The sequence below is a fragment of the Melanostigma gelatinosum genome, assembly GCF_949748355.1.
Source record: "Melanostigma gelatinosum genome assembly, chromosome: 20".
NCBI classification, from domain to species: Eukaryota; Metazoa; Chordata; class Actinopteri; order Perciformes; family Zoarcidae; genus Melanostigma; species Melanostigma gelatinosum.
This window is the reverse complement of record NC_136653.1, coordinates 5,845,224-5,859,171: the sequence shown is the minus strand read 5'-3', so window position 1 is coordinate 5,859,171 and position 13,948 is coordinate 5,845,224. Positions and strand designations below refer to the sequence as shown.

The following is a 13,948-nucleotide window of genomic DNA, read 5'->3' as shown; positions in this document are numbered from 1 at the left end:
AAGAAAACAAACATCATAAAGGCACTGTACTCAATAAAAATTGCATTACTAACAAATAAATAAATAATTTGATCTGAATTGTTACGTCGTTTCGTCAAATTAATAATCGTTATAGAGACTGTGCTTCTATTGGGGCAGTTTCGATAGAAAAATGCTTTAGTGGGTGAAGACGAAAAACAAATAGCTACACATTACCAGAATATAATTGGTCACAGTCTGATAAAGCGGCGTAATATGTTTTATTTTCGCCACGTGACACTACACGGAAGTGACGCAGATGCTCAAAAGAGTTCAGCAAAAGCATCTGGGAGCAAAACAGCAGCTAGCTTAAATACAATTTTCCACCAGAAGACCAAAGGAGCGGACTAACGGACGGTCAGAACAGTCAACAGTGAGTCTGTGTTGCTTATTAATCTCGAGATAAAATGATCCGTGTGTTATCTGGGTTATCTGTAGGGCTGAGACGCGCGTTACTGCAGACCACAGCTGTCTGGCTGTCTGTCGCCTGTGCTGTGCGGCCTGTTGACAAGCTGTCCCCATCTGGCTGCTGTCCGGGGACGGTCCGGTGACTTTGCTCGGGTCGGACAGGTGATTAGCGGGTCCGTCCGTACATCGGAACCGACCTGCTACGGTGAAACACGTTTAGCTAGCGTCGGATTTGTGCGGATATTAAAGGCTCGTGAGCTAAGCTAGCTAATGATAACAAAGCCTACGTTCACCTTTCGGAATTCTTCTACTTAAAGGTTGCCATCTTTATTTTTTTTATTTTATTTTTTTTGGAGGCAACATTTTCCAACGTCACCTGAAAATGAACCTCTTTACACCTCTTGATTTATCGAGGCCGGATGCAAACAAGATTGGATGCAAACCACCAAGCGGGACTTTGTTAAAAATAAATCAACTTATTGTATTGCGTCACACTCTCCGTTCATGTCGACTGCATGTTTTAGTGGAAGAAAACAGTCATTGCTAAAATAGTGTATATAGTTTGTGATGTGTTGTCAATTTGAAAATATGATAATACGGTTTAGTCGGGTTATATGTTGCCATATGGGTTCCGTAAATCCGACTGTAGAATAGATTTGGGTTTGTAGGACTCCTCTCCATAACTACATGAGGTGCTGGTAATCTACTCATTAGAAATAGTGGTGTCCTTGTTTTCGGTTAACACAGTAACAAATATAGTATGGAAATGATGCGTTTCCGTCTCTGTTTAAATTGTCCTTGAATCAGCAGACCTGTACAGTGATGTAATGGTTTGCGGACCCCCGCTAGAGGGCACTTTTCTTTTTTTTCTTTTCTTTTTTTTTCAGTTAATGAGCATCATGTGTAGCAGAAGTCGAGGTCTTTCGCTTGTGTAATGGAATTTAGAAAGTTGTAAAACTGCTGCAACGCAACCAACTCAGTAAATGATTGAACAAATGTAGTTTGTATTTTTGAAATGTTTCCAAATGCATGTGTCCTAGGGAGTATATTTCAGCTTTTCTATACACGGTATAGTACACAATTACAGTTTCATTACTATGAAAGTGAAGTGGATGAACACAGAAACAGTAAGGTGTAGTAAGTGGTCATACTTAGTTAAGACATGGGTGGTTGGGGGGGGCGGGAAATCAAAACTAAGATTTTAAAGAAGTGCCGAAGTCCATGTTAAATTGTGCAAAACTAAAACGATGGTATTCCAGTTATCAGTATGTGTGCACAGTGCTTAAAAGGTGAATAAAAACTGTTGTGACTATATGACCTCGCAAGGTCATTTCATGTAAGCCACCAGCAGTCCTCCCTGTTCCCTCACGAGAGGATATCATATTCCCAATACAACATTGTTGTTTCCTTTTAACCTTTCTGGTCACGGAAATGTCCATATTTCAGACCATCACTTGGCACTATCATCTATCTGCAGCATCATGGGAATGTCTGCATTTCATCATGCTTTGCTCTGTTTTTGCTGCAGAAGATACTGTCTCATAGGCTGCTTTTGGAACTCATGCGTCTCCTGAATCTGTGCTACATTTACCCAGATGATCTTATCAATTTAGTTTGTTGTTTTGTCAATTTTACATTCTCTGAAACTCACATTCTCTTTTTCATTGCAGCATCTGTAAATCGACATCCATTATGAATCCAGTTTACAACCCTGCAGCAGCAGGGGTCCCCTTTACCAATACCAAGGGTATGGGTTACCCAGGTAAATCCCCGTATTGATGTGTAATGCTTCAAGCAAATATCTTAACTGCAATCAAATATTCTGAAATCAAGAAAATTGAAAATGATAGCTTTGTTTGATGATCTGTTTTTGGTCATGGCAGCTGGATTCCCTGTTGGCTATGCAGCAGCTGCTCCAGCATATCACAATATCTATGCAGGAGCAAACGCAGCCTTCCCCAGTGGTAAGAATGTTTGTAGACTGTGTGTTTACACTGTGCACCACATTAGCTAATGGAGATTTTACAAGTCTGTGCTGTTGCAAGGATTTCAACACCTCTTCAGGTTGTAAGCGGGTCAGAGTTTCCGTCTGCGGACCTTTCTTAAGATGCAGTTGTTATTCACAAATTTTGCAACAACTGCAATTTTCTTCACCCACTGACTGAAAGTGACTTACACTGAATAGTCGGCAGTACTAACTTTAAGTGTCTTCCTCCCACCCAGGCTACGCTCCAGGCACTCCTTTCAAAATGTCCTGCTCTCCCAACAATGGGGCTGTCCCACCATACTCCTCCGCACCCAACCCCTACCCTGCCGGTGTTTACCCGGTCAGGAGCGCCTACCCCCAACAGAACCCCTATGCACAGGTCGGTGCATTTGTGTTGTTGACGGGTGACAGATTTTGGCTCTTGGCTGCGTTATCAAAGTATTATCCAGGTTGGCCTGAGGATGGCGCAATAATCAATGGGTCCAAATGTCAAACTTCAAGGCCATAACTGGTTCCTTTGTTTCAATTTGTCGTCTGTCAGGTTTCACCTAACTTTAACGAAGTCCTGTTTTGTTTTATCATTTTGAACTGTAACGTGGTGTTTCCTTCTTCTTGGATCCAGGCACTAATACCTTCACAACAGCAAGGCACTTATTACACACAGCCTCTGTATGCTGCACCGCCTCACGTTATCCATCACACTACAGTGGTCCAGCCAAATGGGATGCCCGCGGCCATGTATGCCCCGCACATGGCCCCACAACGCCACAACAGTGTCGCCATGGGGATGGTAGCCGGCACCACCATGGCCATGTCAGCTGGTGAGCATCCATTTCTGTTTTTATTATTTAACCAGTATCTATACTTTGTAGAGATGCATATGAAGCTATACCACCTTGTGTTGAATATAGCAAAATAAACATATCATTACTTATTTACAGTCTCAGTAGATCTGTGCCCCATTCTTTGTTGTGAAAGTGTATATTATATCTAACTTGTGCACCGGTGTTCACTCTGTGGCCACTTTGCTTCCTAGGAACTCTGCTGACAACTCAATCACCAGCGTCTGTTAACCCCCACCAAGTCACGATGCCGACATATCGGCCTCCTGGCACACCCAGCTACAGCTACCCACAGTGGTGAAGAGAGGGACGCGTGAGTATGCTGTTTTGGTATTTGCTGGCCGTTTGTCAGTCTGATATGGGTTCGAGGTTGTTGCATGCATTTAACATTTGTTTTGTATAAAACACGTCACCCCTCTGGCTTTTTCGTCTACTGTTTAAAACCTTCTCTTAAAGTCACAAGCAGGTGTTAAGTCTATATTTCCACATGTTTTCTCTGCAGGTCAGAAGATGGTAGATATGCATTCACACTACTCCAGTGTTTTTTGCTATTGGTGAAGACCTGCCCTGCCAGCGTCTGCAACCAGTTACTCTTCTTCCAGTATAATGTGAATCTAAAACCTAACTACATAGAACGAGGCCCATTTGGATAGGAGGGGGTGAAGAATAGGCCCATCCCCATGACCCCTCTCAATGGAATAAGGCTGCATTCCATGTCACACCCCAGCGCCAGCACCTCTACAACCTGCTGCATATCTTGCATCAAACAGCAATGCTTCCATGCAAACTTTTTTTTGTGGATCGTCATGCAGGTTTTTATAGCTTAAGTGGTGAAAAGGGAGTTTGGAATAGTATTTTTTGTGGTTTCTTTTAATTTGGGGGATACATATGATGTTGAATGCATGTGTATATATAGATATATGAAGTAATGCTAGCGCAATCTACCTGCTGTGACAGATGCAAAATCAAACAAAAGGCACACGTCCAAAGGATCTGAAAAAAAAAAAAAAGTAATAATCTGCAATGCTGAATCACCAGTGACCATGTCTTACATGTGAAAGATTAAAAGGTGAGAAACGTTTATTCATGCAAAAACATACCTGCACACACATTTGCAGACCAAACTGTACTCTTTTCACTGCTTCGTGTTTTGGTAATTGGAGCTAGGTTTTTATTATTTCTCAGTGATGCAGTGTATGCATTTCGTCTTACCATTTTTTTGTATTTTAGGAAAGATGGGACTCTTGAGTTTGTGCCTCCGACTGACGGCCATTCCAATACTTAATCATTCTGAGCGTTTTATTTTTCCTGCGCTGTCTAACCTTTTAGGAGAAGAGTACCAACTATTCCAAAAGTGTGCAGCAGCTTTGGGTTCCTGGTTTTATTTTTATTTTTTTGGGAGTGATATCAATGTTTTAGCTATTCACTTATTTTAGCCGGAAGCATTCTTGGTGGGGAACAAGTAGAGGATGTTTTGGAAACCATTTGCACCCTTTTAAGAGTGGATGAGTAGGACCAGCGTTGTGTTTGTGTGTGATTGTATGTGTGTGTTTTAAATGAGAATTGAAATAGAAACCATTCAAAATGGTGCCATATAGTGTGACGCGCCTAGAATATTCGGCCTACATCTCACAATAATCAATTTGCTCTTAGGTAGGTCTGAAGCACTACATCATCAAATCACGCTAATTGTGGACATGTTAGGAAAACATGATATTGTTAAACTCTATTTGTGAATAGCACTAATGATGGAAGGCACTAATTCAAAACAGTAAAGATATTTGACCTTTTACATTGCTCGCTGTTTTACCTCAAGGTTCCAGGCTAACTCACCAATATCACTGTTTCAGACATGCTTTTCTATGTTGCCTCAGTCACCTCAGTTAAAAAATCTGTTTTGTAAATGTTATTTTTGTGATTTTGGTTCTTGTTTTGTATTCTAAAGAAAGACCAAAAATAAACAAATATAAGAATAATCTTTGTTTCCCCTTTATTGTGCCATTTTGTACTTCCTGGCCCACCTGGCAGATATCGTAAAGCTCTTAACAATATGCAATTATCGTGAAAGATTGAGGAAAATATGTTTTCACATGAATAATTGCACAACCACATTCTCCAAACTGTATTGTTGGCCAAACAGGTGATATGTAATCAAGCTGTAAAAACGTTGACAACTTTAGATGGCCAGTTAACACATTCTGTACTGAGAGAAATGTGGGTGCTGTAATCCTGTGCAGCTAGAAGGAGTAAACGCCCTCGATGCTCTACGGTAAACGGCTGTGACAGAATCAGCTCCACATGCTGTAAAAATGTTAAGAGAAAAAAAAACATCAAAGCAAAACTTACGTCAAAAGGCCACTGATGCACCGTTTTAGTCCGTTTGTAACTCGGGCAAGAAGTCCCAATGTTTAGTTGTGATTTGCAGTTTAGGTTAAAGTTATTATAGTGATCAAAAGCAAACATTTCTCGTGCAGTCTCTCTTGCTGTGGTAAAAAAAAAACACCTGTCCCTTCCTGGTGCATCACCTGCCACTTACTCACCTATATGTCCCTTCACCTAGACAAGTGCCCGGCCTAGTGCTCTGTGCCCCTAGAGTAAAAACAAAATACAAATAACTAAATAATCAAACTAATGAAATAGTTATGCTCAAATTCTTTAGAATTACTATTTATAGTTAATAATACGTTTGAACAGGAGAGGGCGCCGACGATTCAATAATAGCAGAAGAAGAACATGAAGAAGAAGAAGGGGGGGTAAACGTCCCAGCATGCATTTCGGCGCGCGAAATTGGATTTTTTGTTTAGTTTTGGAGTACCATCCAGGGGGAATACTCGTACTGTACTAACCTACAGTAATATAATAGACAACAGTACTAATCTTTCAAACCCAACGTTTTTTCTGACTCATTGGTGTAAGTGTTGCTGATATTGAAGGGTGGCAGCCGTTAACTGACGTGTAATTCAACGTTATCTTAACGAGTGCTAGTTTTGTGATGCTGTTGTGTTTACAGTCATGCAAAGTAGTGAGTACGTAACGTTGAACCCGTTAATGTTTCGTTAGGGCATAGTAGAGAAATATATAGAATTCAGTGTTTTTTATTGTGTCACTTTAACACCGCGGTCAAGTCAGCAGACACTAGAATGAACCTGGTTTAAGTTTAAAAGTAAAGTGCATCCGAGTGGACATTTAACGTTAGCTAACGCAAGCTAAAGCTCCTACAGCTGTTACTTGCAGTTATTTTCTCCATGTATTGTGACATTGGCTAATTTAAACGAGAGGTACAGCAAGGGAATAACGTCACGGTGGACACTAGGAAAGAACATAGGCAATGTCAACGTCATGAAGAATATTTACCCAAATAATGTTCATGTTCAGTATAAACATTTGCAACAGTTAGCTTAGCTGTATTGACAGGACTAAAATAAGGCCGAGCTTGTGGCATGTACTAGTGAGTATTTTACATTGAGAAACCAACATTAACGTACATTACATCACGAATTAATACAGAAATATGTGACACAGATTTTTTTTTTGACAGGTTGCAGCAAGTCATAGCAGCAGCAGGGCCGGCTGTGTTTAACAGTGAATGGAGGATGAGCAGCGGAACACCCAACCCAACTGACTTCTTTGACGATTTATGGAGGCAGCTCAGAGAGAGCCATCATAATGCACTTCAAGGTAACTGATCCATGATATAATGCACACAGATAAAAAGTGATTTCCTCAATGGTTCATGCAGGTTATAAAGAAGTCAGATACATTGTGCTTCACACTCTTCAACATGGCATTTGTTGCTGTTTTTAGAACTGGAGGAAAAAGTGAGCAAGTTGAAGAAGGAGCGCTATTTGTGAGTATATTGAGTCATTCGTTTTATAATATTAAAGAAATGTTGACAATAAGTTTTACCCTGGCTTTAGGAGCTCTTTTGTGAATGGCTGAATATAATCTACCTGTCATTGCATTTGTTTTCTTCAGAGATGCTCAGAGTCTTGAGGTGTTTCACCTTCGTACCCAGCAGCTAAAGGAGCAAAACAAAAACCTGCAGGATGCCATCAGTAGCCAGCAGGAAAGGTAACTTCATTCCCAACGGGTTGACTTTGTCAGAAACAATATGGAACAAAGACCAGCAACTTGTTTCACTGTTTCCAGGCTCTGTATGGGAGAGTGTGATCGATGCGCCATCTTAGAGGAGGACCTAAAAAATAACCAGGATCAGAATTTGCGTCTCATCGCCAAACTGAGTAAGTTTGCTCATTATTCTTATTATTCCATTATCAGATAGAGAAGTGACGAACTGCAGCTCAACACCCATCCTGTTGAAAAAATCACCTTTGTTCTGCTTCAACACTTTGTCCCAATGTTTGATTCACTTTGAGCATAATACATGAACTGCTTATAAAAGAAAATAACCAAATACATACACATTAATTGTACCTCTTTGCTAAGGACAACATTCCCGCTGCTGAAGTGGAATACTTCATAATATCCACTACTCATTATGGCTCCTTGCTGAGACTGAATTTCTGAAGCTGCATTTTGGTCAGGCGAGAACTTTACCAGGCACTAGAAATCTTAATCACTTTCAAACATATTTCCAGGACAAAGGTCAGGACATGGCACTTCTTCTTCTTCTTCTTGAAGATCTTCACATGATTGCTCTGCACATTTTTGCTGACTGGGGTTTTCTTAATGATGTCATTTCAATTAAATGAAATAAAACATTTTGTCATGTGATAATAAACAAATGGGAAAAGTGAAGTAACATTTGAGTTGAAACCAGTGGCGTGCCGTGTGTTTTATACCTGGGCCTTCAGTGCTGTCCTACTACAGTTGAACCACCTCCTATTAACCTCATTATGACGCCAGCATGACGGGATGCTTCGTCATTAACGGGCAATGCAGAACCAGTCACATATATTTATTTGACAACAAAGCAGGTAGAATAACATAAAACCCAAATAACACGATTCAACAGGCCTCTGCACATTCCAGCAACACTGCAGCACTAAAACACGCATTCCTCCACAGACAAGAGCACCATTCAAATATTATTCACATCAGAGGAAACAATATTAACCATAGAAACATTAACCCAGTAGTAACGCTACTGCAGATGTAAAACAAAATCAGTTCACTTTACCAAAGCTGCTGTTCACTTAAAGTCCATCCTCCTTTCTTTGATAACAATGGAAAATGACGCGGTTGAACAGAACATCGGTTCAGTTCCAGTAAGAAGTCCTTCTCCATTCATGGACGCCAGTGAAGACAGTCAAGCCCCAGTTGTGTTTCTTGAATACGTTTTAATGCGTTTGAGGGCTGAAAATGTTTTGTTGAAGACAATCAACAATATCGTCCCCATTTACTTCAACTGCAAAGGGGTTCACTTGTAATTCTGTAGGCCTCGGGCAGATTGTTTTACCTAGAGACAGCACAGGGGAGAAATCTGATTGGACAGCTTGTTTTAAACAAGCTGTGCTGGAAGCAGGGCAACAGAGGAAGACAGTACCTGTGCAATGAGATAATAAGCTAATGGGAAAAATGATTAGAATACAAGTAGTGTATTTGTGAAAAATAATTCAATTATAAAATAGCTATAACTTTGTGATTCTGTCAGTGTGCTGGCCAGCAGAGAAGGCTTTGCTGGCCCTGACGGGCCACCACTGTTGAAATTGAAGGCAACATCAAGACTTCGTGTGTTTGACTGTGTGTCGAAAGCTGTTTGATGAATTACCATAACATTTTTGGTCACACATTCATGTTACCTGGACAGTGAGTCTTAAACACTTTGGAAATACATCAACAGTTCCTCTAGTGCCATCATCAAGTCAACAATTCAATTGGTGCAGTACTACTGTTTATTACTAAATACCTGCAAAACTATGAGCATTCCCATCAGCCTCAGCTGTACTTTGTTCTTAGTGCTAATCAGCTAATGTTTGCATTCTAGTGCCTAAATACAGCCCCACAGAGCCGCTAGCACAGTCTTGATTGCAGAGAATCCATGGCACATACTACTGTATATTATGGGTTTATATTGACCATACTAGTGTACCACCAGTTATGGCTACTAGCATGTTGAAGACCATTATGTTATTGATGTGTGTGTGTGTGTGTGGTGTTTTTTCCCAAGAGAATGAAAGAGGGAGCCTCGAGGATGAAAACAGAAAACTACATGCTGAACTCCAAAAAGTAAAGATGTCTCGGTAAGGTCTTTAGTGTGTTACAGTCATGTTTTGTCAACATGTTCTATTTGACATTGTACAAATATATGCAATTTTCTATATTTCATCAGCTGTTTTTTGTAAAAGTTGCCCAAAGACAACTTTGTATCGTTGTGGTTTCACTTCTGCGTTGACTAGTCAGGTTTCAAGTGTCCTGGCACAGGCTTAAAGCTCCAGTTAAATATTGCAGGTGTTGTTCTTTTATCAGCTTAGAGCCCCAGCAGGCCTCATCCTCGGAACAAGAAGACGGCATCATCCCAGACTCGCCAATCCTGACGAGCTCGCTGCCTGTTGCAAACAAACTGAAGAAACGAAAAGATATCGACAAAATGAAGCACGTTCGTTATGCAGAGATGCCTCTACCAAACAAGTCGCTCTTCATTGGTCAGTCAGCTTTAAAGAAACTGTTTTCTGATCCACATGTCTGAATGCACCAAGTCTTCTAACGGGTCTGGTTCTGTTTTCAAAGTTCTGGATGAGGAGGCTGTTGACGCTACAAAGAATCCTGGAAGAACACAAGTGCTTGTACCCAACACATGTGAATTGGACACATCCCAAATCTCAAGTATGACATCATCCCCTGTACTCCTATTATATCATCATTATTTCATAAATAAGAAATATGAAAACAGGAAGACTACTTCTAGTTTCTAAGAGAACAGGAATTGGAAACCATATATATTTCCTTCCTTTATAACTTGTCTATAACTCAAAGTACTAGATGAGCACTGGGCAACATTTATCTCTACATGCACACCCATCCTATCAGCCTAATTCAGACAGTGGTGCTGCATAGAAAGAGGCGTTACTGCAGATTCAAGTGTAAGCCCTCTCTACTTGGAGGACTGATTGATCAAAACTGTGATATGAAGCATCATAGATCGGCAGGGACGGTAGACATGATGATACTTTTTGTAGTTTTTAGTTTTATTAAGAAGATAGAAATATTTCTGTGACAGGTGTAAAGGTGTTTTTGGGTCTCTGTCTCTGTTCAGATTATGTGAATCTAAACCTGGAAGAAGCAATAGCAGAAACCTGTGGCCTTGAACTTATTGGCGACCCTCACGTGGTAGGAAGGCTTCGTGCTTATTTGAGAGATTGTGTGTGTATCTAATATCAATCACACCCACATCAGCTGTTCTTTTTTAATGCCAATTAGCAAATGATAAAATCCTGTGTCTGTAATTTCCTTTTTGTCTTTTCTGAGAAGACCGAGACGACGGCAGGTCAGCAGAGCAGCTCAAAACCTTCCAGGAAGCATGGCTTTCGTTTAAAGTAAGGATGAATAAAGTTGGTTATGTTGGACAGCATCATGAGTTATCACTTCAAACTCAAAAAGACACTGTGGCAGACAGCAATGCATGCTGCTAACCCCGACCCCCCCCCCCCCCCCCATGAATTGTCTTAATTCTCTTTTAATCTTTTAGATTTCAAAACTACAATACAATATCACCATGCTTTCCAGGTTTTACTCCCATTTCCCGCATTCCTCCCATGCAAAAAAACATTCCAATAATCATATTTGTTTCCCTTAAGACCTTACCGCTCATCCCCTTTATCAACGATGTTCCGCAGTCCAGACACGGCCACAGAAAAGTCCCCATCACTTCTCCAAAGTGTCAAAAGGTTCTCAGAGGAGGGCTCCAACAACAAAGCAAAACGGAAGAAAGAGCAAAGTGAGCCGGAGGTGCTAGGAATCGAGGAAGGGGTGGACAAACAGAAGGAAGGCAAACACATACAACCTGAACTGACCAAACAAAGCTCCACACCTTCAAGCAATCAAGGCTTGACGAAGCGGCTGGTGGACAGCAAGGTGAGAGATGTGTCCAATAGAAGTGCCAATGATATATAAGCATGGTAATCAGGATTGAATTCCTCCGTGTGGTTTTAAATTGTCATGTGACTCTTTTAACATTTAACAGCATCAGTCAGCACAAAATAGGACCTCCAACCAAAGGCCAAATGTGTCTTCTACAAGTGCTGCTTTCAAGAAGCCATATGATAGAGAAGCAAACAAGGACAGTGTCGGGAAGAAAGGAACCCCCCAGCAGGATCTGGACGCCTCACATGACCGACACAAAGGAAAGGAAGGTGAGCGTTCTGTCCTGTTGCTGGCCCGAGTGTGTCGTTTCATCGCTCATTTTATTTTTTTTCTGATTGTTGGCATTCTTTATAGTCCATTGAATTGAATGTGAGCGTACTAACTCTGCTTTCCCAGCTGGAACGTGGCTCAAAGTGGAGCCCATGTGGAGCATTGACCCTGCGCTCGCCCTGTCCATGTTCGACAGTGAGGGGAGAGGAGACGAGGTAAAGTCACATGACCTGATGTACAGCAGTTGCTGGGTTCCTGTGCCTTGTTTTAGCTATATATACACAGTCTATGGCTGTATCGTGCTGAACTGAAATGCATTATGAATATGGGAAAATATCTGGTATTACATTTTCTAAGTCTGATCTAAATAATTTTCTCTCCTGTGTTTATGACTGAAAGAAATACTTCACCCACAAAATGACCATTTGTATATCAATTCGTCAACATGTTGCCTGTTGACCTGTTTCATTGAGCAAACATCAAGCCAGTTGGAGAGTGTGTCCAACTGTGACCACTTTCTGTTCACGACACGTTTCTGTGATTTGAAATATGTCGTGATTTTTAAGAGCACATGTGAACATGAAAATCCTCCAATCTGAAATCTTTGGGTGTGTACAAATGGATGTATTGGATGGATGGTTGTCTCTTACACCAAGCTGTTTATCTGTATCACTGTTTATATTTTAGCAAAAGGAAGAAGAAGAAGAGTGTCATGGAGAATTAGTAGATTCCGACCGCACTTGGGTCAGTCACAGCCTCCTCCAGTGTCGGGGAGAAAGCGCCCGGGACAGAAGGGACAGTGTGTCTGGTAGCTACAAGCTCCAACTTTTAAAATAAAGTATTTTGATTTACGGTGTAGTTGCACACAAGCTAAGGGGTCTTATCTGTCTGCTTCTCTAGGACTGGGAGAGAAGGCAAACGACAGTTTGGATATGATGTTTGACACAACAGCTTACGGGGAGTACAAGTCTTGCAACAATTCACACTTGGGCCAGAGCCAGCCGTGTGGTGGTGATGATGAAGCAGGAGAAGAGGACGACGGTAGGCTTTCAGATTGAGCTAAACTGTGTTCTTCATCATGTCATTTGACCAGCATTTCTGTGTTTGACATTGGTGAAGCAAAACCTGCATTAGTGGGAGCATGAGTGTCTGCATTGATATTAATGGATTTTTGCTTCACGTTACGCTTCATGAATTTCACTTGTGCTCATGCCCTCGTTTTAATCTCAAGATCAACAAGATCCTCATGAAAACACCATGAGCCAAAGCTACGGGCACAAGGCACGGTAAGAAGCACCCTATCAGCCTTACAGGCAGGAGCGTTTGAGTGCTTTTTTTGGGGGGGTCAACGTTGTCATCTTTTGGGATATTGTATGCAGAAAAATCTTTCCAGTCTCACAGACATTGTCAATTTCCTTCAATCTACATGTTGTCCGTTTGGATTAGACGTCCAACATTCGCACACATGGCTGTGGTTCGCAAGAAAGACGAGAGAAGAAAACTGAAGGGCGCTACCTGCAAGGAATGTGAAATTGTAAGTATTTTGATCGTAAAGCCGAGAAACACTGACACGTTTCATCGCTGAGCCTATTTTGAGTATGTTTATTTCAAACAGTATTATGCCCATCTCCCGGAAGAGGCAAAGCAGAAAAAGTTATCTGCGTGCTCGAGGCACCGGTTTTTATATATTCCTCCTAGTACTCCTGAAAACTTCTGGGAAGTTGGATTCCCATCGACTCAGACATGCATTGAAAGAGGTAATTAACCGATTTTTTTACTTTAGTTAAACCATCCATTTAACGTGGTTGGTAAGGCATTAGCAGAACATTTTAACACCTTCAGGGTCATTTAACTGTCATTCTAACAATGTAGTCAGTGTTATCAGCATCCCTTAATGATGTCAAATTCATGACTATGACACAGAGATACTGAGATATAATTTCCTCGTAGGTTATATCAAGGAAGAGCAGAATCCCCAGGCACGTACTCGGAGAAGACAACCATTCAATGCTTTATTCTCCCTGAAGCAAAACCAGCACGAGAGCTAAAAAAAAAAGAAGTATGTGTTTGAAAGAAGAGCTGTTTGAAATGGCCCATTTACAGTTTATAAAGAGCAGGCTTGTCACTGTGTTAAAACTGCACTTTGTACAATGGATCTCTGTTTTAACCCTCGTGAAGAATGTTGACCCCTAGTCGTCTTATTTTCAGTTTCATGTCTATAATGTCGATGTTCTTTATGTATGTGTAGACAGTTTGACTGCTTTGTGTTTAAGTAAGATTTTCTAGATTGTGAGTGTGTTTGGATAAATAAAAATAACTCTGTCTATGGAGTGATGTAAATGACCCGAGAAATCCACTCTGCTTTACTTCGACTGCTGCA

General features: G+C 41.0%; 2 protein-coding genes across 2 annotated transcripts; both read left to right on the top strand.

The window, feature by feature from the left end:
• The first annotated feature begins 272 nt into the window (after positions 1-272).
• fam168b (family with sequence similarity 168 member B) lies at positions 273-5,211 on the top strand. Its single transcript, XM_079291730.1, has 7 exons — positions 273-391; positions 2,097-2,188; positions 2,310-2,390; positions 2,650-2,792; positions 3,036-3,234; positions 3,450-3,568; positions 3,758-5,211. The coding sequence occupies exons 2-6, from the start codon at positions 2,119-2,121 to the stop codon at positions 3,554-3,556; spliced, it is 600 nt and encodes a 199-aa protein (XP_079147856.1). The 5' UTR covers positions 273-391; positions 2,097-2,118; the 3' UTR covers positions 3,557-3,568; positions 3,758-5,211.
• An 866-nt stretch (positions 5,212-6,077) lies between these two features.
• On the top strand, positions 6,078-13,821 carry rbbp8 (retinoblastoma binding protein 8). The gene is made up of 19 exons (XM_079292192.1): positions 6,078-6,166; positions 6,794-6,933; positions 7,060-7,102; positions 7,231-7,326; positions 7,405-7,496; positions 9,386-9,458; positions 9,685-9,860; positions 9,946-10,041; positions 10,472-10,545; positions 10,687-10,751; positions 11,013-11,289; positions 11,399-11,567; positions 11,695-11,783; positions 12,256-12,376; positions 12,469-12,609; positions 12,800-12,854; positions 13,015-13,102; positions 13,184-13,325; positions 13,519-13,821. Exons 2-19 carry the CDS (start codon positions 6,849-6,851, stop codon positions 13,614-13,616), a joined length of 1,980 nt encoding a protein of 659 aa, XP_079148318.1. The 5' UTR covers positions 6,078-6,166; positions 6,794-6,848; the 3' UTR covers positions 13,617-13,821.
• Positions 13,822-13,948: the final 127 nt, after the last annotated feature.

Bases quoted from the DNA above. Each gene is read 5' to 3' on its own strand.
- fam168b (XM_079291730.1), top strand. From the start codon at position 2,119: ATGAATCCAGTTTACAACCCTGCAGCAGCAGGGGTCCCCTTTACCAAT. The intron at 2,189-2,309 runs GTAAATCCCCGT...TGGTCATGGCAG, and splicing joins CAAGGGTATGGGTTACCCAG to CTGGATTCCCTGTTGGCTAT. The intron at 2,391-2,649 runs GTAAGAATGTTT...CCTCCCACCCAG, and splicing joins AAACGCAGCCTTCCCCAGTG to GCTACGCTCCAGGCACTCCT.
- rbbp8 (XM_079292192.1), top strand. From the start codon at position 6,849: ATGAGCAGCGGAACACCCAACCCAACTGACTTCTTTGACGATTTATGG. The intron at 10,752-11,012 runs GTAAGGATGAAT...GTTTCCCTTAAG, and splicing joins AAGCATGGCTTTCGTTTAAA to ACCTTACCGCTCATCCCCTT. The intron at 12,377-12,468 runs GTAGCTACAAGC...CTGCTTCTCTAG, and splicing joins CAGAAGGGACAGTGTGTCTG to GACTGGGAGAGAAGGCAAAC.